The 20326-nt window shown below is 55.5% G+C and overlaps 1 protein-coding gene across 1 annotated transcript; it reads right to left on the reverse strand.

Annotated features, from left to right (window-relative positions):
- Window positions 1-3935: 3935 nt before the first annotated feature.
- On the reverse strand, window positions 3936-9877 carry LOC128975834 (cyclic GMP-AMP synthase-like). The gene is made up of 5 exons (XM_054392894.1): window positions 9338-9877; window positions 7479-7731; window positions 6500-6709; window positions 5458-5557; window positions 3936-4482 (listed from the first exon to the last, which is right to left on the reverse strand). The coding sequence occupies exons 1-5, from the start codon at window positions 9875-9877 to the stop codon at window positions 4161-4163; spliced, it is 1425 nt and encodes a 474-aa protein (XP_054248869.1). The 3' UTR covers window positions 3936-4160.
- Between the last annotated feature and the right edge of the window lie 10449 nt (window positions 9878-20326).

Raw genomic sequence — 20326 nt, forward strand, 5'->3', positions numbered from 1 at the left:
CTGGAGCCACACTTGGGGCCTAGGGAGGGTGCTGAGAAAGGTGGGGGCTGTCAAAGCCTGCCCCAGCACTGTGGTGGACAACACTGACCTGCCCTCAGTCCCACTGAGCAATGTGGGGTACAGGCTTGGCACCAGGACAGGTTGGGAGGGGATCTGCTGGAGAGCAGCCCCAAGGAGAAGGAGCTGGGAGTGCTGGTGGGCAGCAAGTTCTGCATGGGACAGCAATGTGCCCTGGGGGGCAAGAAGGCCAATGGGGTCCTGGGGGGCATTCAGAGGAGTGTGTCCAGCAGAGCCAGGGAGGTTCTCCTCTCCCTCTACTCTGCCCTAGTGAGACCACACCTGGAATATTGCATCCAGCTCTGGGCTCCCCAGTTCAGGAGGGACAGGGATCAGCTGGAGAGAGTGCAAGGGAGGGCTCCAAGGATGCTGAAGGGACTGGAGCACTGCCTGGGGAGGAGAGGCTGAGAGCCCTGGGGGTGCTTAGTCTGGAGAGGAGAAGGCTGAGAGGGATCTGATCAATGTCTCTCAATAGCTGAGGGCTGGGGGGCAGGAGGGAGGGGACAGGGACAGGCTCTGCTCACTTGCAGCCTGGGATAGGCCAAGGGGCAATGGATGGAAACTGCAGCACAGGAGGTTCCAGCTCAACAGGAGGATGATCTTCTTGACTGGGAGGGTCCCAGAACCCTGGAGCAGGCTGCCCAGAGAGGTTGTGGAGTCTCCTTGTGTGGAGCCTTTGCAGCCCTAGAACTTCCACCTGATCAGGAGGCACTTTGGGCAGTCCATTTGTCTGGTGCCACCCAGAAGCACTCAGCTGAAGCTTTGCCTGCCTGGCTCAGGCAGCAGTCTCTGATGCTGGTCTCACTTGTGGCTACCCTCTGAAGCAGCTGGACAATGAGGCTTGGGAACAAGGTCTGTGCAATGAAATCCTTGGAGAAGATCCTTGGAATCATTGAGTCCAGCTCTAAACCATCCAGAGAGAGCTGTCCTGTGGAAGCCCTGCTCCTGCACTTCTCTGTCACCTTTGCTCTGGCTGAGGAGGTCCTTTCCTGCCCCAAGAAAGGAGTCAGGGCAAGATTCCTTTCGTTAGCAGTGACCCTGTCATGCCCATGGCTGCCCCAGGAGAGTGGGCACAGATGGCAGTTCTTTGAGGCACATCTGCCTGCCTGAGAGCATCCTGCCACCAGCTGTTGGCTTTAACAAGACAGTTTCAGACACGTGGCCTGCACCTCATCACTGCACACCAGCAGGAGCAGGATGCTGCAATTGGGCTTCAGCAAGAGCAGTCCTGGGTGCAAGGGTGGACAGGGGGATCAACACCAACCCCAGCACACAGGGACTCCCCCAGATTCCCTCTCCTGGCCCCAAATGGGCTGGGCTGGAGAAAACCAGTGGTGAAACAGTGGCACATAAAGCTCATGGCAGCTCCTGGTGCTGGCTGGGAGGGTTTCAAATGTCCCTCAGCAGCTCACCTTGCACAAAGCTCTGCCAGAGCTCCACTGGGAGCTGGGCAGGGGGAGTCACCAGCTGAAGGCCATGGGCTCAAACTGGGTGCCAGACTTTGGTCACTTCTTGCAGAAACAGGTTGTGGAGGACCTCCAGCAGCAAGATGAGACCCTCCTCAAGCTGAAGGCACACAAAGAGGCACAGCTGCTGGCCCTTGGTGTCTCTGTTCCAAGGCCCCTTGCCAGAGGCACTGAGCTGGCCAGACAGAGCTGCTGCAGCCTCCTCTTCCCCCCGGCACTACTTCTGAGGCAAGAAAGGGCTTTCAGGAGGCTGGCAGCACAGCTGGCTGTGCAGCAGAAGGCAAGCTTGCTGCAGCAGCAGAAAGGAGTCCTTGCTGCTGTAGGCCCCCTCCAGGCAGGACTTGGTGCCCTCCAGGAAAAGCTGGAAACCAACATTCCAGTTCCAGACCTGTGGCCTTGGGGATCAGCTGATCCCTGCCAGACTCACCTGGGCACAGCTGGTTCACTCTGGTGGAAGAGCAGCTTGGTGAGCTGGCACAGGGTGCAGCCCCTCCCAGCCTGCTCCTGAGGCTGCTGCACAGGGCTGAGCCCAGGAGGTGGCTCCCAGCAGCAGGCAGCTTCTGGGGAGTGGGGAGAGGGGGAATGGAGCAAAACCAGAAGTGGGGAGATTCAGATTGGATGTTAGGAAGAAGTTGTTCCCTGTGAGGGTGGTGAGACACTGGCACAGGTTGCCCAGGGAGGTGGTGGAAGCCTCATCCCTGGAGGTTTTGAAGGCTGTGAGCAACCTGCTGTGGTGTGAGGTGTCCCTGCCCATGGCAGTGGCGGGGTTTGGAACTGGATGAACCTTGAGGTCTCTTCCAACCCTGAAAATTACTCTGTGATTCATCACAGCAGGCTGAGGGCTGTGCCAGGGGAGGAAGCTTTCTCCTCATCACTAACCAGGGTCCCCAGGAGGCAGCAGACCTCCCGCAGACACAGGTCCAGCCTGCAGGTCAGAGTCTTCCACTGCCCTCAGCACTGAGTCAGCCATGCAAGGCTGGACCTGGCTTTTATTGTTGCTTGCAGAAGCTGTGCTGCAGGCTCTAGGCTGATTGAACCCCAGCAGCTCCTCCCCTCTGGGTGCCTTCTCCACACTTCCCTGTTTCCCCTTGCAGAGCAGAGTAGCTGGGCAGGTGTGGCAGTTCTTGGGGGCCAGGCAGGATCCTGCTGCCATTGCCAGCTGTCTCCTGAGTCACTGCATGCAGGCAAGGGTGAGGATTCAGGGAGCTCTCCTAGCATCAGCTCTGCCTCTTGGGTTTCAGGGACAGAGAATGAGCCTCTTCTCCCTTTCCAAACTGCTCTGCAGGCTAAGTCCTGCACATTGCTATGAGGGAGGAGAGCTGTGGATGCCCATCAGAGGCTCTCTGACTCTGTAGTCACCACACATGGTGCCTGGAGCTTCCTCATGGCCTTTCCTCAGGGCCACAAGGATGAAGAGCGAATTGGAGCATCTCTCTTTGAGGAGAGGCTGAGACCTGGGGCTCTTTAGCCTGGATAAGACTGAGAGAGGATTTTTGTCAGTGCTGACCTACAGGTCATGAGGATGGAGTTGGGCTCCATTCAGTGGTGCCCAGGCACAGGACAAGGGGCAGCAGCAGGTACAAACTAGAACCCAGCAGGGTTCCCTGAAAGGTAAGGAAAAGCTTCTTTGGTGTGAGGGTGCTGCAGCCCTGGAGCAGGCTGCCCAGAGAGGCTGTGGAGTTTCCTTCTCTGGACACTTTCCAAACCAGCCTGGACATGCCCTGGGTGACCCTGCTCTGGCAGGGGCTTGGCTGGACTCCATGGTCTCTGGAGGTCACTCCCAAGCCCTGCCCCTCTGTGGTTCTAGCAGGCTGTGACTCACAGCTGCACCAAGAAGCACAGCAGTGCCACAGCTTCCAGCCTGAAAGCTGCAGGCTGCCACTTCTTTGCCTCTTGGCAGGCTTCAGGCTGGACCCTCAGGCAGCCTGTGATGCCTCAGCCTGTGAGCTGCAACAGGCTCAAACATGGCCTTGCCCACAGCTTTGCAGGCTGCATCCCCACAGAGTCAGGACCTCCCCCCTGCAGGAGAGGGTCTGCAGCAGCACCCTGAGCAGGCTGCCAGTGGCTCCCGCAGAGAATTCTGCAGGGCTCAGCACAGGCTGCTGCTGGAGAGCTGAGGCGGATGGGGGGAAGGGCTTCATGCCTGGCATCAGGGGCAGCTCCCAGCACAAGCCTCAGGAGGCTCCTTTGCAGGCAGCCCTGGGGACAGCTGAACACATGAGGCCATTCCACATGGCAGCACAGCACTCCCCATGCTGCATTCTGGGTTTGAGAGCCTTTCCCATCAAGATTCTTCCTCCTCCATAGCCAGGGCTAAGCTCCAGCAGTCTGTGTGTCACCTGCTGAGCCCTGCCCAGATGAGCAGGGGGATCAGCAAAAGGAGAGGAGGAGACCTGTGAGTTGCAATGAAAACCAATTTAATGAAAGAGCCAAATTGAGAGCAATGCCAATACGAACGGTGCAAAATGAGAGCCAGCACAGCACAGCTGCAGCAGAGGGCTGCTCTAACAGGTGCTTTGAAGGCCTCTAAGGAAATCATAGAATCATAAAATCAGTCAGGGTTGGAAGGAACCACAAAGATCATCTCCTTCCAACCCCCCTGCCATGGGCAGGGCCACCTCACACTAGAAGTAGTATTTAGAATCTCTTCTCCAATTCAGCTTGTATTTTTCCATCAAGGAAAGCACTGCTCTGTTGCTGCTCCTGGCTAAGCAAGTTGTAGGTGGGAACAAAGAAGTGTGGCAGGCTAGAAGCTCTCAGGAACTGCTGTAAGCCTTCCAGGACCCTGCGATAGCCAAGCCCCAGGCGGTCATTGCGCCAGGCTGAGTCGTTGGGGAACTTGGCACAGGAGTGGAAGAAGGCAGTTTGGACATGCAGCCAAGAGAACTCTTTCAGCTCTGCTGGAAACTCCAATTTAAGCTTCTCTAGGAAATACTTCAGATGCTCAAGACACTCTTGCCTGTGAAAGAAACAAGAATGCAGTAAGGACCTTCTAGACAGTTAGAGAATCACAGAATCAGCCAGGTTGGAAAGACCTCTGAGCTCATCCAGTCCAATCTATCACCCAGCACCATCTAACCAACCAAACCATGGCACCAAGTGCCTCAGCCAGGCTCTTCCAGGGATGGTGATTCCACCACCTCCCTGGGAAGCACATCCCAATGGCCAAATCTCTCTGTCTGGGAAGAATTTCTGCCTAAGATCCAGCCCAAACCTCCCCTGGTGCAGCTTGAGAGTGTGTCGTCTCCTTGTGTCCCTGGGTGCCTGGGAGAAGAGACCAAGCCCCACCTGGCTGCAGCCTCCCTTCAGGGAGCTGCAGAGAGAAATGAGGTCTCCCCTGAGCCTCCTCATGGCAGTTCTCAGTCTGCACTTTAGCTCTTCCAGCACAGGTGATTTATGACAGCAGCAGCTCTCTTCTGGTGCTAACTGGCATTGGCTGAGTCAAAGAAGCAGTTTGGTTGGAAGAGACCTTCAGGGTAATCGAGTCCAACCATTCTCTAACTCTGCCAAGGCTGCTGCTAAACCATGGCCCTCAGCACCCCAGCACCAGGGACAGGGATTCAACCACCTCCCTGGGGAGCCTGTTCCAGTCTTTGAGAACCCTTTCAGTCCAGTTGCTTCTGCTGTTCAATCCAAACCTCTCCTGATGCAACTTGAGGCCATTTCCTCTCCTCCTGTCACTCTTACTCCTCCCCACCTACAGGACTCTACACTTGCCCTTGTTGAACTTGACCAGCTTCCCCTCTGCCCAACTCTCCAGCCTGCCCAGGCCTCTCTGAAGGGCAGCACTCCAGATCCCAGGTTGCTATCATCAGCAAACTGGCAGAGAGCTCTCTGTGTTTAACACTCTGAAATGTGCACCTGCAGCAGTCCTGTGCAGTGCTTGGCCTGCCTCACCCAAGCTTAAAGGAAAATAGTGATGTGGAACACTGACCTGCAGCACTTTACTCCAGGTCCACAACAGCTCCTTTTCTTGCCATGCTTCTCCATCATCAGCTTCTCAATGTGGGAGAAAGAGAGCTGCCAGTAATCTCCTGGAGTAGAAGGTTGGTAAATTGTTACACAGCAGTTAAATGCCTGGAACTAAAACAAATGAAGCCTAACTCAGTGGCTTCCATTGGTTAGCTCTGTCTCAGCTGCCTACCCAAACACAACTGGAATGTTCCTAACAGAGGACAGAATGAAGTTGTTGGATGCTTTAAGGTCTAGGTAAGGCTGTTTGGATTTCCTTTAACATCTTAAGTCTAGACATTGCTGCATTTGTTGAACAGGATTTGGGGAATGAAACTGCTCACAGCAGTCTACTGCCTTGGAATTTCTGCCTTGGAATTCCTGCCTTGGAATTCCTGCTTCACCAACCTTCCTGCTTCACCATTCTGGGCTTGGATTCAAAAATCCTCACCATGGGTTTCAGTTTCTTTGTCCAAGCAGAACCACAGAACAGAGTCATGGAGTGGGTTTGGTTGGAAAAGGCCTTCAAGAGCATCAAGTCCAACTGTTCTCTGACTCTACCAAGGCTCCTCAGCACCACATCTCTCTGACTTGGAAGCACCTCCAGGGATGGGGATTCAGCCACCTCCCTGGGGAGCCTGTTCCAGTGGTTGCAACTCTTTGAAAACAGAGTTTGGAACTTTCTTTGTCCAAGCCATGGGCTTGTGAGTTTGTCTGGGGGAAGGTGACTACACCAAAGGTAATGTCTCTACGAGCAAGGATTGAATTGACAAAGCCTCTCTTTTTAAACCACCATCACCTTCTGCTCTCCTTATCTAACCCTGGCCTGCCTCCCTTGCCTGTCTGGTTGCTGCTCCTTGCATTGAGCTTTCCCAGGAAGAGGCAGCCCAGCAGAGCAGGAGCAATTTCTTTGCTGTTATTAAGATGGGTGTGCCGATAGAAAAAGAAAACTGAACTGAATCTGGATCCCCTCTTTACTGAGCCTGTAAGTGATCAAGCTGTAGAGAGGACACTTGATAACCTGCCTGTATTTAACATGGGTACTAAATGAAGTGGTTTCTCTCTGATGCTTTTCTTGACATTGCTGTGCAGCCAGTTTTCCTCAGGCAGTGAAACCTTCTCCTCAGCTTGCAAAGTCAAGATGATGTCCACTGAGATTTCTACTTGAGGAGTTCTGATCAGAAGAGTTATTGCAGGGCTTCTAGGCTCCCTCCTTTGCACAGTTACCTCCACACCTAACAACAGAAAAGAAATTGATTTGTTTCTACATTCACACATTAGAAACTTTCTTGTTTCAAGAATGTTGAGGTGTTTATTTTAGGGGAATTTAAAAATAATCAAGAGTACATCCCTAGGCTCAGTCACTGCCTCTCTACCTCCAGGCTGTTGATTTTAAATAAAACGGGAGGAAGGCCTCTGGAGGAGCTGTCTGAAACAGGAAGCTCTTCTGGAACTGCTCTTTGCTTGATGTTCTGTGGCTGCAGGGGCAGAGATACACTGATGCTCTGCAGCTACCTGCTTCACTCTTTGGAGACAAGGAGACCAAAGAGACTGGGCCTCAAGGTTTCTGGGGGCTTAGGAGAAGAGGAGCAGCCTGAAAGCTGATTTCTGTACAGCCTGACATCAAACACTGAGTCACTAGAACAGCCCTAGGTACAAATGAAAGCTCTTCCTCTGGCTCCCAGCTCAGTGCTTGGCTCTTTGTACACAGCTGAAAGATTCCAAACACACACACTGAGCAGCAGGCAGGGGCCAGACCTCCTAAGATTCCTTATTTCCACACAGGGAGAGGAGCAAAGGATTCATCACATCCTATGCTCAGCTCCCATCTCTGTGTGGTGGCTCTCAGCACAAGAGCAAGCTTGAGACGGGCACAGGAGGGCCTCCGCTTACAGCTCCCTTGCCACAGGGATCTCTCCTGCTGGCAGGAGAGATCAGTTTGTGAACAAGGCAAGAGCTGCACTGTTAGCACTGCTGGGTGAAGCTTGCTCAGCCAGGACTTACCTGGGATCTTTTCTCTGGTTTGTTCACAAAATCTTTTAGTTTTTACTTTTCCTTTAATAATTCCTTTGAGTGTGTTCAGCATTTTGCGGGATGATAATTTGCCTTCTTCGTCTACAAACTCCAACAAATAATCTTCTTTTGGAACTCCTCTGAACTTTAGATCAAAAAACACTCCAGAGTCATCCCTTGGAGACAGCACAAGATCTTCCACAGGCATCTCAAGCAGGACCTCAAACTTCTTTGGTTCAGATATCTGCAGAGTACAAGAACAGAGCAGCCAGCCTGCAGCTTGGGGGATATTCTCTTTAGGCTTTACACTAGTCATGGTTTTATCTAAGACTGCTTGGGACACTCCAGGAGGGACAGCCACCCTCCAGGCAGCCCTGGACAGGCTGAGTGGGTGGGCTAGCAAGAACCTTATGAACCTCAACAGGGACAGGTGTAGGGTCTTGCACCTAGGAATACACAACCCAGGAGTGCAGCTCAGACTGGGATGCCCCTGGCTGGAAAGCAGGTGCCCTGTGAAAAGGCACCTGGGGGGTCTTGGTGGATAAGAAGCTCAGCATGAGTACACAGTGTGCTGCAGGGGCAAAGCAAGCCAACAGGATGCTGGGTTGCATCAGGAAGGGCAGCAGCAGCAGAGCTAAGGAAGTCCTTGTCCCGACCTACTCAGCACCTGTCAGACACCACCTGCAGTCCTGCCTGCGGTTCTGGTGCCTGCTGTACAGGAAAAGATGCAGACAGGCTGGAGAGTGTCCAAGGAAGGGCCAGGAGAATGGTCAGAGCACCGGCAGCCCTGCCAGGTGAGGAAAGGCTGAGAGAGCTGGGCGTGTTCAGCCTGCAGAAGAGAAGGGCTAGAGGAGGCCTTATTGCCATGGACCGGTGCATAAAGAGCAGCTGCCAGCAGGATGGAGACTCCCTTTGTACAAGGAGTCCCATGGAAAAGACCAGGGGTGATGGGGACAAGTTACTGTTGGGGAGATTCCCATTGGACTCCAGAAGGACATGTTTCCCCAAGAGAACAGTCAGACACTGGAATCATCTCCCAAGGGAAGCAGTGGATTCCCCTACACTGCTCAGGTTTAAGACTCAGTTTGCCAGGGTGCTGGGCCAGCTCATTTCAACGACACTGCCACCTAGAAAGGTTGGACTGGATGGTCCCCGGGGGTCCCCTCCAACCTCACATTCTGTGCTTCTGTGTTCTGAGTAACACACAGAGCCGGGTATTAGTCATCCTTCTGCCCTCAGGAATCAGCTGTGAGGAAGAAAAATTGCACCACAGAATGACAAAATGGGAGGGACCTCTGAAGATGATCCAGCCCCCCTGCTAGAGCAGGGTCACCCGAAGCAAATCAGTACTGTGCCTGAAAATGGGTTTGGTTTTGAGGAGTTTGTTGTTTGGGGTTTTAAGTTGTCCCCACGTCTGACTTTCTTTCAGCTGGAGCTGCCACCAGAGAAATGAAGGTACTGCTACTGCACCTGCTTAGGGGGAAGCCTAGGAGCTAGAAACGGGCAGAAGGCCTTCCGTGCACTGCCACCCCCACCGCCCCTCCCCTGGCACTGGGCTCACGGCGTGCCCGGCAGAGGCTTGCTGCGGCTTTACTGCCAATCCCGCTCGGGCAGCGGCGCTTCCTGACCGCGCGTCCCTTCTGGCACTCACTCAGCGATTCCCTAAAGGACTGCTGGCAATTAACGCAGCAACCGGGAACGGCTTTCCTCGTAGGGAAGGGCTGGCTGGCAGCTGGTGTGGCAGGACACGAGCCCCGCGAAGCCGGCGGGGCTGCCGGGCTCCACCTGCCGCCACCAACGCAGCAGCCCGGAGCCCGGTCCGACCCTCCCTCGGCGACCCTGCAACCCACCTGGAGGCTCTGGCAGGAGATGCCGGCTTCTGGGAGCTCGATGGATGTGAATCTCTCCTTCTGGTTGCGGAAGGCTTCGACCAGGATCGTCACGACCTCTTCCGCCAGCCCCGACGCCTCCGACACCTCCCGGCGGTCCGGGCTGATCTCCGGCAGCGCCTCACGGAGAGTCTCCGGAGAGCGCCGGGCGGCCACGGGGAAGGCAGCGGCCGTCCCGTCAGGCAGCGCCGCTCCCCTCTCCGCCGCCAGAGGCGCCTCTCCCTCGTTCGCTGCCGGGACCCACGACGAGTCCCTGCCGGCGGAAGCTCGCCGCGACGGGCTGCCGCGCCCTGCGGGGCCTCCGTTCCTCCGCGGCTCCTGGAAGGTCGCGGTGCCGCCCGGGCTGCTGCCGCCCGGGCTGCTGCCGCCTGCGCCTCCGCCGCCCGCACTGCGGCCAGGGGCCGTCGGGCCGCCCCGCTCCCCTCTGCCGCTGGCACCATTTACGCCTTCCGCCCCCTCTCCGCCGCGGGGCGGCGAAGGCGCCACCACCGCCGGGGGCATTTTCCCACCTCTCTTCTCAGGGAACTTCCTCGCCCACGCCGCTGCCCCCGCCGACGAACCGAGACCCCGCTTCTGCCCGACTGTTCGCGTTCGAGAGAGTTCCGACCGCGACAGCAGGGCTGGGCTGGACTGGGCTGGGCTGAGATGGCATGGGATGGGCTGCGATGGGATGGGATGGGCCGGGCCGGGCCGGGCCGGGCTGCTCCCGCCGCCCACCAATGGCCTCCGCTCGTTTCCCCGTTACCAGGGGGCCCCACCCGCCAGCGGGGCAGAACGAGCAGCACGGAGGCGGCTCGGAGCTTGGGACGACAGCGAGGCGTGTCCCTGTGTCCCGTGGCTCGGGGAGATGTCCTTCGGTGGCGTCGGGAAGGGGCCGCGACAAGCACAAGATGCGGCGGGGCCGGGCGGGCGGCGGCTGAGTCCCCTCCTGCCTCTCGCCGGGGCGGCCACAAGCGAAACTTGGCTGTGGCGGTGGGGCCAGGACCTGCCTGTGGGAGCCCAGCTGAGGCCGGGCAGTTAAAGAGCTGCTGTGTGGGGGTGGCCCTGGCATTGCTCTGTTGAAGGAGACCCTCACCGTGTGCAGGCACAGCCGCACAGAGTCCGGCCAGAGGGGCGGCTGCCGCTCCTGGCACCGGGAGTGTGGTAAGAGCAAGCCGAGAGCAATGAGGAGTTTATAAACTCGGCTTTATTCCCAGGGGTTTGTCTGTGCGTGGCTGTGGGCTGGAGCATTGCAATGAATTGGTCCAATCTGACCTGTTCAGGAAAACTGCGGAGGGTGGAGCGGGTTGGTTTGTTTCTAGATACTTCCCTATCCAACCTTTCTATACCTTTCTGGTGGGAACTCTAATCATAGGCTCACAGGATGTTAGGGGTTGGAAGGGTCCTCTGGAGATCTTCCAGTCCAACCCCCCTGCCAGAGCAGGACCAGAGAATCCAGCACAGGTCACACAGGACTCTAATGCAGGGTAAGTTAGAATCATGGAATTGTTCTGCTTGGAAAAAAACCTCTGAGGTCATCAAGCACTGTGTAACTCTGCCAAGGCTGGTGCTAAACCATGCCCCTCAGGACCACATCTCTGCATCTTTCAAACATCTTCAGGGATGGGGATTCAGCCACCTCCCTGGGGAGCCTCTTTCAGTCTTTTCAGAACCCTTTTGGTCAAGAAGTCTCTACTAGTATCCAACTTCAGATGACCTGCTCCATGACCTTCCCTGGCACCAAGGTCTGTAGTTCCCTGACAGGTCTGTAGTTGCCCAGGTCCTCCTTCCAACCCTTCCTGTGTGTCACCTTTGCCAATCTCCAGCCACCTGGGACCTCCCCACTTAGCCAGGATTGCTGGTAACTGATGGAAAGTGACCTGGTGAGCACTCCCAGCAGCTCCCTGAGAAGCCTTGGCTGTTTGCCATCCAGCCCCAATGGCCTAAGTGGTGCAGCAGCTCACTAACCATCTCCACTGGATCTATGGGGGCTTCATTCTGCTCCCCATCCCGATCTTCCAGCTCAGGGGGCTGGGTATCCAGGGAACAGCTGCTCTGGTTACTAAAGAACGAGCCAAAGAAGGTGTTGAGTTCCTCAGCTTTTTCCTCATCCCTGACCACTGTGTTCCCTCCGGAATCCAACAAGGGACAGAGCTTCTCCTTACTCCTCCTTTTGTTGCTAATGTGTTTGTAGAACCATTTCCTGTCATCTTGAACAGCTGAGGCCAAATCAGTTTCTAGTTGGGCTTTGGCCTTTCTAGTTTTCTCCTTGCACAGTCTCACAACAGTCTTGTAGTCCTCCCTTGCTGACCCTCCCCCTTCATTTCTCCAGCTGAGAAGCTGGACAGGAGCAGGCAGTGTGAGCTTGCAGCACAGAAGGCCAAGGCCAAGGGCTGCAGAGAGACTGTTTGCAAAGGGCTGCAGGGACAGGAGCAGGCACAATGGCTTCAAAGGAGAGCAGAGCAGCTTGAGATTGGATGTGAGGAAGAAGTTGTGCAGCAGGAGGGTGGTGGAACACTGGCACAGGTTGCCCAGGGAGGTGGTTGAGGCTCCATCCCTGGAGATCTTGCAGGTGAGGCTGGAGAGGGCTGTGGGCAAGCTGCTCTAGTTGAGGATGTCCCTGCTGAGTGCAGAGGGCTTGGACTGGATGAGCTGTGGAGGTCCCTTCTGGCTTGGACCATTCTCTGATTCTGTAACTCCATCACTTCCTGATGGCTGTGCCCCAGATGGCCCCAGTGGTTCCCTCACCCACAAGTCCTTCTCCCTTCACAATCAGCAGCTCTAGCAGGGGCCTCCCCTAGCTGGCTCTATCATCAGCTGTCAGGAACTTGTCCTCTACACAGTGTAGGAACCTCTGGGGCTGCTGCCTCTCTGCTGTGTTGCACTCGCAGCAGACATCAGGGAAGCTGAAGTCCTCCACACGAACAAGGGCCAGGCACCAAAAGACTTCTCCCAGATGCCTAAGGAATATTTTCTCTGTCTGGTCCTCCTGGGGGGATGGTTTGTGATAGACTCCCACCAGGATATCTGCCTTGTTGGCCTTCCCCCTGCTTCTTACCCAGAAACACTCAACTCTATCCTTGCCAGCATTAATCTCAAGCCACCCCAAAGGCTCCCTGACAGCAGTACCCTTGTGCCTTTGCTGCCACATGGCTCTCCCTTCCCTACCTCCACAGACACAGCAGACAGACAGACAGACCCAGACAGACAGACCCAGACAGACAGCTCTCCAGCACACCAGCCTTCACACACTGCTGTGCTGCCCTCGGGCTTCTTTCTACCAAGCCTAGGGTTGTTCCCTTCCCCTTTCCAAGCTGGTCTAAAGCTCTTCCAGTGAGCCCTGCTAGCTCCTGGGCTGGATTCTGTTCCCCCTTTGAGGAAGGTGTGTCCCCTCTGGTGGCAGCAGCCTGCTGCCTTTACTGGGGGCCAGGGCTGCAGAGGAATCTGCTGCCATTGCCAGCTGCCTGCTGAGTCACTGCATGCAGGCAGGGGTGAGGGGACAGGGAGCTCTGTCATCAGCTCTGTGTGCCTCGGGGTTCTCTCATGGCAGGCAGGGTGTGACTTCCAGGCTGCCTCATTCCCACATTCCCTGATGCTCCTCTGCCTGCTTCCATGGCAGGCATTGTGTGACTCCCAGGCTGCCTCATTCCCACATTCCCTGATGCTCCTCTGCCTGCTTCCCTCCTCTTGGAGCTCACCAGTAAGCGAAGGAGGTCCTCTACCTGAGCACACCTCCGGCAGGTGAGCTCCCTGCTGCCATCCCCACTGGTGTAAGAGTGGGGCACAGCCTGCAGCCTGGCACCTAGCTGGCAGCATGCTGCCAGCAGAGCTCCCTCTGCCAGGCTGCATCAGAGCTGGTGGGTGCAGGGTGGGTGATGGGAGGCTTCCCCTGCAGCTGCTGTTCCCAAAAGGGCAGAGAAAAAAGGGATTGATTCCTGATCTGGTGCTGTAACACCAGGGATGCTTTAGGGAAGCCAAATGATCCTCTGCTCTCTTCCCTTTCTGAACTGCTGTGTGGGCTTAAGCCTCCTCTTTGGGGAGAGGCTGAGAGCCCTGGGGCTCTGGAGCCTGCAGAAGAGAAGACTGAGAGAGGAACTTGTCAGTGCTGACTAGTGCTGATCTAAAGGGTGGAGGTGAGCCATAGGAAGTTCCATGAAAACAGGAAGAAGAAATTTTTCTGCCCTCTGAGGGTGACAGAAGCCTGTTGGAGGCTGCCCAGGGGGGTTGTGGAGTCTCCCTCTCTGGAGATATTCCAAGCCCATCTGGCTGTGCTCCTGTGTGAGCTGCTGTAGGTGCTCCTGCTCTGCTAGGGGGGTTGGACTGGGTGAGTTTTGGAGCTCCCTTCCAGCCCCTGGCATTCTGTGATTCTGTAGGTCATGAGGATGGCGCTGGGCTCCATTCAGTGGTGCCCAGGCACAGGACAAGGGGCAGCAGCAGGTACAAACTAGAACCCAGCAGGGTTCCCTGAAAGGTAAGGAAAAGCTTCTTTGGTGTGAGGGTGCTGCAGCCCTGGAGCAGGCTGCCCAGAGAGGCTGTGGAGTTTCCTTCTCTGGACACTTTCCAAACCAGCCTGGACATGCCCTGGGTGACCCTGCTCTGGCAGGGGCTTGGCTGGACTCCATGGTCTCTGGAGGTCACTCCCAAGCCCTGCCCCTCTGTGGTTCTAGCAGGCTGTGACTCACAGCTGCACCAAGAAGCACAGCAGTGCCACAGCTTCCAGCCTGAAAGCTGCAGGCTGCCACTTCTTTGCCTCTTGGCAGGCTTCAGGCTGGACCCTCAGGCAGCCTGTGATGCCTCAGCCTGTGAGCTGCAACAGGCTCAAACATGGCCTTGCCCTCAGCTTTGCAGGCTGCATCCCCACAGAGTCAGGACCTCCCCCCTGCAGGAGAGGGTCTGCAGCAGCACCCTGAGCAGGCTGCCAGTGGCTCCCGCAGAGAATTCTGCAGGGCTCAGCACAGGCTGCTGCTGGAGAGCTGAGGCGGATGGGGGGAAGGGCTTCATGCCTGGCATCAGGGGCAGCTCCCAGCACAAGCCTCAGGAGGCTCCTTTGCAGGCAGCCTTGGGGACAGCTGAACACATGAGGCCATTCCAAGTGACTTTGTGCTTGCTGTGGTGAACTGGAGAGCAGGGCCAGGGCCAGGTGGGGAATATGGTCACTCTGTGCCTCACAGGGCAGCAAGGGGTGCAGGGAGCTGGCATCAGGCTCTGGTCTCCTTGGTTGGAGTTCTGTGTGGATTAGCTTGAACCTTGCTGTCGATGGCCAGGTGGTGGCTTGTGCCCCAAGCTGCAGGGATGTGTGGAGTCACCAGTGGGCAGCTTGCTGTGGCTGTGACTGCTGAGCTGGCTGCTCCAGCAAAGTTTGGTCCTTGTCCCCTCAGAGCTTGCAGGCCTTTGGCCAGGTGGGCACAGGCTGGCTCGCTGCCACTGCCCTGCAGCAGCCCCAGCTGGGTGGTGGGCACTGGGCATTGGGCTCTGCCAGATTTAGAACATGTTGCATGTTGTGATCTCAGTTCTCAGCTCTGCCACGAGTATAGAGATCCCAAGGTCTGGTGCCCAGAAGGGAGCTGCAGCAGCTGCACTATGAGGAAGAGACTGTGGCAGGGCAGAGCTGAGCTGAGCTGCTCTGCTTGGAGGTTGCTCTTTTGTTTTTTCTCCCTGGACCCCAGGCTCACACAATGACAGAGCAGTAGGGGCTGGAAGGGACATGTGGAGATCATCTGCTTCAACCCCTGTGCCAGAGGAGGTTGCACAGGGACATGTCACTGAATCACAAAATCAACATTAGAGGCTGGAGGGACCTCCAGAGATCATCCAGTCCAAGCCCCCTGCCAGAGCAGCATCACCCAGGGCAGGCCACACAGGAACACATCCAGACAGGGCTGCAAAGGCTCCACACAAGGAGACTCCACAACCTCTCTGGGCAGCCTGCTCCAGGGTTCTGGGACCCTCCCAGTCAAGAAGTTCCTCCTCATGTTGAGGTGGAACCTCCTGTGCTGCAGTTTCCATCCATTGCCCCTTGGCCTATCCCAGGCTGCAAGTGAGCAGAGCCTGTCCCTGTCCCTGTCCCCTCCCTCCTGACCCCCAGCCTTCAGCTCTTGATAGGCATTGATCAGATCCCTCTCAGCCTTCTCCTCTCCAGACTAAGCACCCCCAGGGCTCTCAGCCTCTCTTCCCCAGGCAGTGCTCCAGTCCCTTCAGCATCCTTGGAGCCCTCCCTTGGACTCTCTCCAGCAGATCCCTGTCCCTGCTGAACTGGGGAGTCCAGACCTGGATGCAATATTCCAGGTGAGGTCTCAGCAGGGCAGAGTAGAAGGGGAGGAGAACCTCCCTGGACCACATTGTGTGGCCTTCCCTGAGCCCTCCCTCACACTCCCACCCTCCACAGCTGCCCATGGCACAGCTACCCAGCAGCTGTGAGGTCAGGGGGCATGAAACAAGCTTGGCCAGCACTGGAGAGACTTAAATAACACAATCAAGGCAGGCTCAGCCTGTATCCTTCACAGCAAGTACAGCTCCTGCACCCACTCAGCTCAGGGACTGGCAGAGGAGACTTTTGCTTGTCTGGACTTGTCCTGTGCAGAGCCCCGAGGGGGCTGCTGGGGAAGCAGGGACCTCATCATCCCTCCCAGGCTCCTCTGCCCACCAAGCCGTCTCCAGCCACCCCATAAACATTTCACTACCATCAGTTAAAACCTGGGCAGTTGTATTTTTGTGATCCAGATGAATCTATGCTGCTCCTAAAGAGCCACTGAACTGCTCAGCACCGAGGAGGCAGAGGGACATCCCCCTGCAGGCACAGGTTGGATTTGTTTCTGCCTGGTTTGTACCTCAGCCAAGTCTGAAGCTGGGAATAGCTATTTAGATAAAGACTCAGGGATCTGACACAGGTTGCCAGGATTTTTCACCATCCCTGGAGCAGCCATGGCACTTTGGGCCATGGTCTAGTGGCCAGGGAGGTGTTGGCTGCGTTGGACTTGGTGATCTGAGAGGTCTTTTCCAACTTTATAATGGCTCACATTCTCTGTATGGAGGCAGCTACAACTCCTGAATTAGTGTTTCTGTCTCTAATTTCAGTAACATTAACTGTTCCAGTTGCTGGCTTTGCACAAGCAGGCTTGAGATAGAACAATAAAAATACCTTGGGGTATCAATCTGAACAGAGCCCATTTTATTCCAGCCTAGAAACACTCACTAGGGAAACAAAACCAGCAAGGACTTACTTGGCTGCAGTCACCAACCATTACTCTACTCCATTTCACCAAGCAGAAGAGGCCTCATTGTATCCCCATCTCTCAACAAAATCAATCCCCTGGGCTGGAAGGGGCTCCACAGCTCATCCAGTCCAAGCCCTCTGCACTCAGCAGGGACATCCCCAACTAGAGCAGCTTGCCCACAGCCCTCTCCAGCCTCACCTGCAAGATCTCCAGGGATGGAGCCTCAACCACCTCCCTGGGCAACCTGTGCCAGTGTTCCACCACCCTCCTGCTGCACAACTTCTTCCTCACATCCAATCTCAAGCTGCTCTGCTCTACTTTGAAGCCATTGTCCCTGCTTCTGTCCCTGCAGAAGCATGCAGGCTGGAAAAGCCCCTCAGGATCACCACACCCAACCATTAACCCTACTCTACAAGGTTCACCCCTAAACCATAGCCCCAAGAACCACATCCAAACCACCTTTAGAATCATAGACTCATAGAATTGTCAGGGCTGGAAGGGACCTCAAGGCTCATCCAGTTCCAACCCCCTGCCATGGGCAGGGACACCTCACAAGCAAGCAGAGAACTGGCAGCTGCAGGGTGTCTGTCCACAGCTACAGAGAGGGATCCTGCTGGGGAAGAACATTCACACAGGGGTAGCAGTGTGCATTTAACAGCTCTCTGTGGAGTCATGGTGCTGCCAGTGGCACTTGAAGAAGCTGTTGGGAGCTGAAGCATTTTGCTGTAATGTGCCCTAAAGCAAAATCTGCAAAGGACGTGGCAAAGCTGTGTTCTGTGGAAGAACATAGTGCCAGCAACAGAACCCACACTGCCTGCCACCACAGAATCACACAACTGCCAGGGCTGGGAGGGACTCCAAGGCTCATCCAGTCCCAACCCCCTGCCATGGGCAGGGACACCTCACACCACAGCAGGTTGCTCACAGCCACCTCCAGCCTGGCTGCAAAAACCTCCAGGCATGAGGCTTCCACCACCTCCCTGGGCAACCTGTGCCAGTGTCTCACCACCCTCATGGGGAACAACTTCTCACTAACATCCAATCTGAATCTCCCCACTCCTAGTTTTGCTCCATTCCCCCAAGTCTTATCACTCCCTGACACCCTCAAAAGTCCCTCCCCAGCTTTCTTGGAGCCCCCTTCAGATCCTAGAAGGCCACAAGAAGGTCTCCTGGGAGCCTTCTTCCTCTCCAGACTGCACAACCCCAACTCTCTCAGTCTGTCTCCAGAGCAGAGCAGCTCCAGCCCTCTGCTCATCCTCATGGCCCTTCTCTGGACACCATCCAGCACCTCCAGGTCTTTCTTGTAATAGAAGCTCAGGAACTGGATGCAGTACTCCAGGTGGGGGTCTCACCAGGGACACATTCAGGCCTGGGGACTCAACCACTTCCCTGGGCAGCACATTCCAATGCCTGAAACTGAGACACTTCCAGCCTCCCCAAACCTGCAACACCAACCAAAAAGGAAATTGTGTTTCTGTTTTCCAGCTCTCTGCTGCCACTCACAGCAATAAAACTCCAAAGAGATTTAACAGATGTAATGTTCCAGCCAAGCTGCTGCCTTTTCAGCTAATTATGTCACCATAGCAATGTGCTTTCACACTCTCTATAAACAGCAGGGCATTGCAAAGAGTCTGGCCAGAGAGTGGTGGAGTAACTAGCCCTGGAGGGGTTCAAAAGAGCAGATGTGGCACTCTGGGACATGGTCTAGTGGTCACAGAATCAGAGAATGGGCTGGACCAGAAGGGACCTCCAAAGCTCATCCAGTCCAAGCCCTCTGCACTCAGCAGGGACATCCCCAACTAGAGCAGCTTGCCCACAGCCCTCTCCAGCCTCACCTGGAACATCTCCAGGGATGGAGCCTCAACCACCTCCCTGGGCAACCTGTGCCAGTGTTCCACCACCCTCCTGCTGCACAACTTCTTCCTCACATCCAATCTCAAGTTGCTCTGCTCTCCTTTGAAGCCATTGTCCCTGCAGAAGCCCTTTGCAAACAGTCTCTCTGCAGGCGGATGATCAGAGGGCTGGAGCACCTCTCCTATGAGGACAGACTTGGGGCTGTTCTAACTGGAGAAATGAAGACTCCGAAGTGACCTTCTTGTGGCCTTCCAGTATCTGAAGGGGGCTACAAGAAAGCTGGGGAGGGAATTTTTAGGATATCAGGGAGTGATAGGACTGGGGGGAATGCAATAAAGCTGGAAGTGGGGAGATTCAGGCTGGACATGAGGAAGAAGTTCTTCCCCCATGAGAGTGGTGAGAGCCTGGAATGGCTTGCCCAGGGAGGTGTTTAAGGCCAGGCTGGATGAGGCTCTGGCCAGCCTCATCTAGTGTGAAGTAACCCTGCCCATGGTAGAGGGGTTGGAACTGGATGATTCTTGTGGTCCCTTCCAACCCTGACTGATTCTATGATTCTTGTAGCCCCTTCAGGTCCTGGCAGGCTGCTCTTAGGTGTCCCTGCAGCCTTCTCTTCTCCAGGCTGAACACCCCCAGCTCCCTCAGCCTGTCCTCCTAGCAGAGCTGCTCCAAGCCCCTCAGCATTTTCCTGGCCTCCTCTGGCCCCTCTCCATCAGCTCCATGTCCTTCCTGTGCTGAGGGCTCCAGAGCTGCACACAGCACTGCAGGGGAGGTCTGAGCAGAGCAAAGTGTCAGAATCACCTCTCTGGCTCTGCTGGCAATGCTGCTTTGGATGCAGCCCAGGCTGCCACTGGTCATGGAGGTCTGTGTTGTACAGGCTGTGATCAACTGCAGGGCAGTGTGGAAAGTGTCAAGGACAGCTGTTAAGAGTTACTGAATGAAATAAGCAGCCAGAAGGCAAACAGTTCTCAGCTATTAGCATTTATTAAAAGTTTGACCAAAGTAGTAGTTACTTTAATTCCTTAAGTTTAGTTTACAAAAAGTCTAAACAATTTCCCCAGGTTGTCAAAGGTTAGTAAAAGAACTTGAGATGGCATCACATTAGTGCATAGAAAGCCAAACTGCTCTAGAGAAGAGGGGAAAAAAAAAAAACAAAAAAACAAGCAAACAAAAAACCAAACACAAACAAAAAAAAACCCCAAACCCAACCAAACAAACTGAAGGTTTTCAACAATAGCTAGTTGCTAGTCTTTACAAAGCCTCCCTCTTCAGGGTCACTGCCTGCAGTCTGTATTTGTTAGATGCAACCCTGCCAGGCTGCAGGGTTTTAATGCTAGGAGCACACCCAGCCCCTTCTGCCCCAAGCTATGGACTGACTCTTGTGCCTGAGCAGGATGGAACATCCTCCCAGCAGCTTGGGCAGCAGCCACACTTGGCAACCTCAGTGATCCACACAAAGCTGATCAGAATGGCCTCTGGAAGAGCTGCACTGCCTGCCTTCAGCTGCTGCTGCCTCCCATCAGAAACTTCCAATGCCCAAGGCTTTGTCAAGCCTTACTTTGCCCTAAGGAGGCTTCAGCTTGCATCAGTTTCTTTCAGGTTAACTCCCAAAGCGTGGCAGGGAAAGCAGAGGCAGCTGAAGGCAGGGTTCTGCAAAGAGCCCAGAGGGACTGCAAGCAGGCTGGGCTCAGCATACCAGCTCTTGGCCAGTCAAAGCAAACATCCTGCACCTACACAGCAACACCCAAGAAAGGTGTCACAGACAGAGCTGCACCTGGTGCTAAAGCTGCTGTTGGTTTTTGGTTTTGCCACCCAGCTGAGAGCTTTGTGCTTTGCTGAAGCAGCCTGGGCAAAGCCTCTGGGACAAGAACCAGTGGTTCACCAGAGAGCATGCAAAGGTTTGGCA

Source organism: Indicator indicator, chromosome 2 (assembly GCF_027791375.1).
Source record: "Indicator indicator isolate 239-I01 chromosome 2, UM_Iind_1.1, whole genome shotgun sequence".
Taxonomy (NCBI): Eukaryota; Metazoa; Chordata; class Aves; order Piciformes; family Indicatoridae; genus Indicator; species Indicator indicator.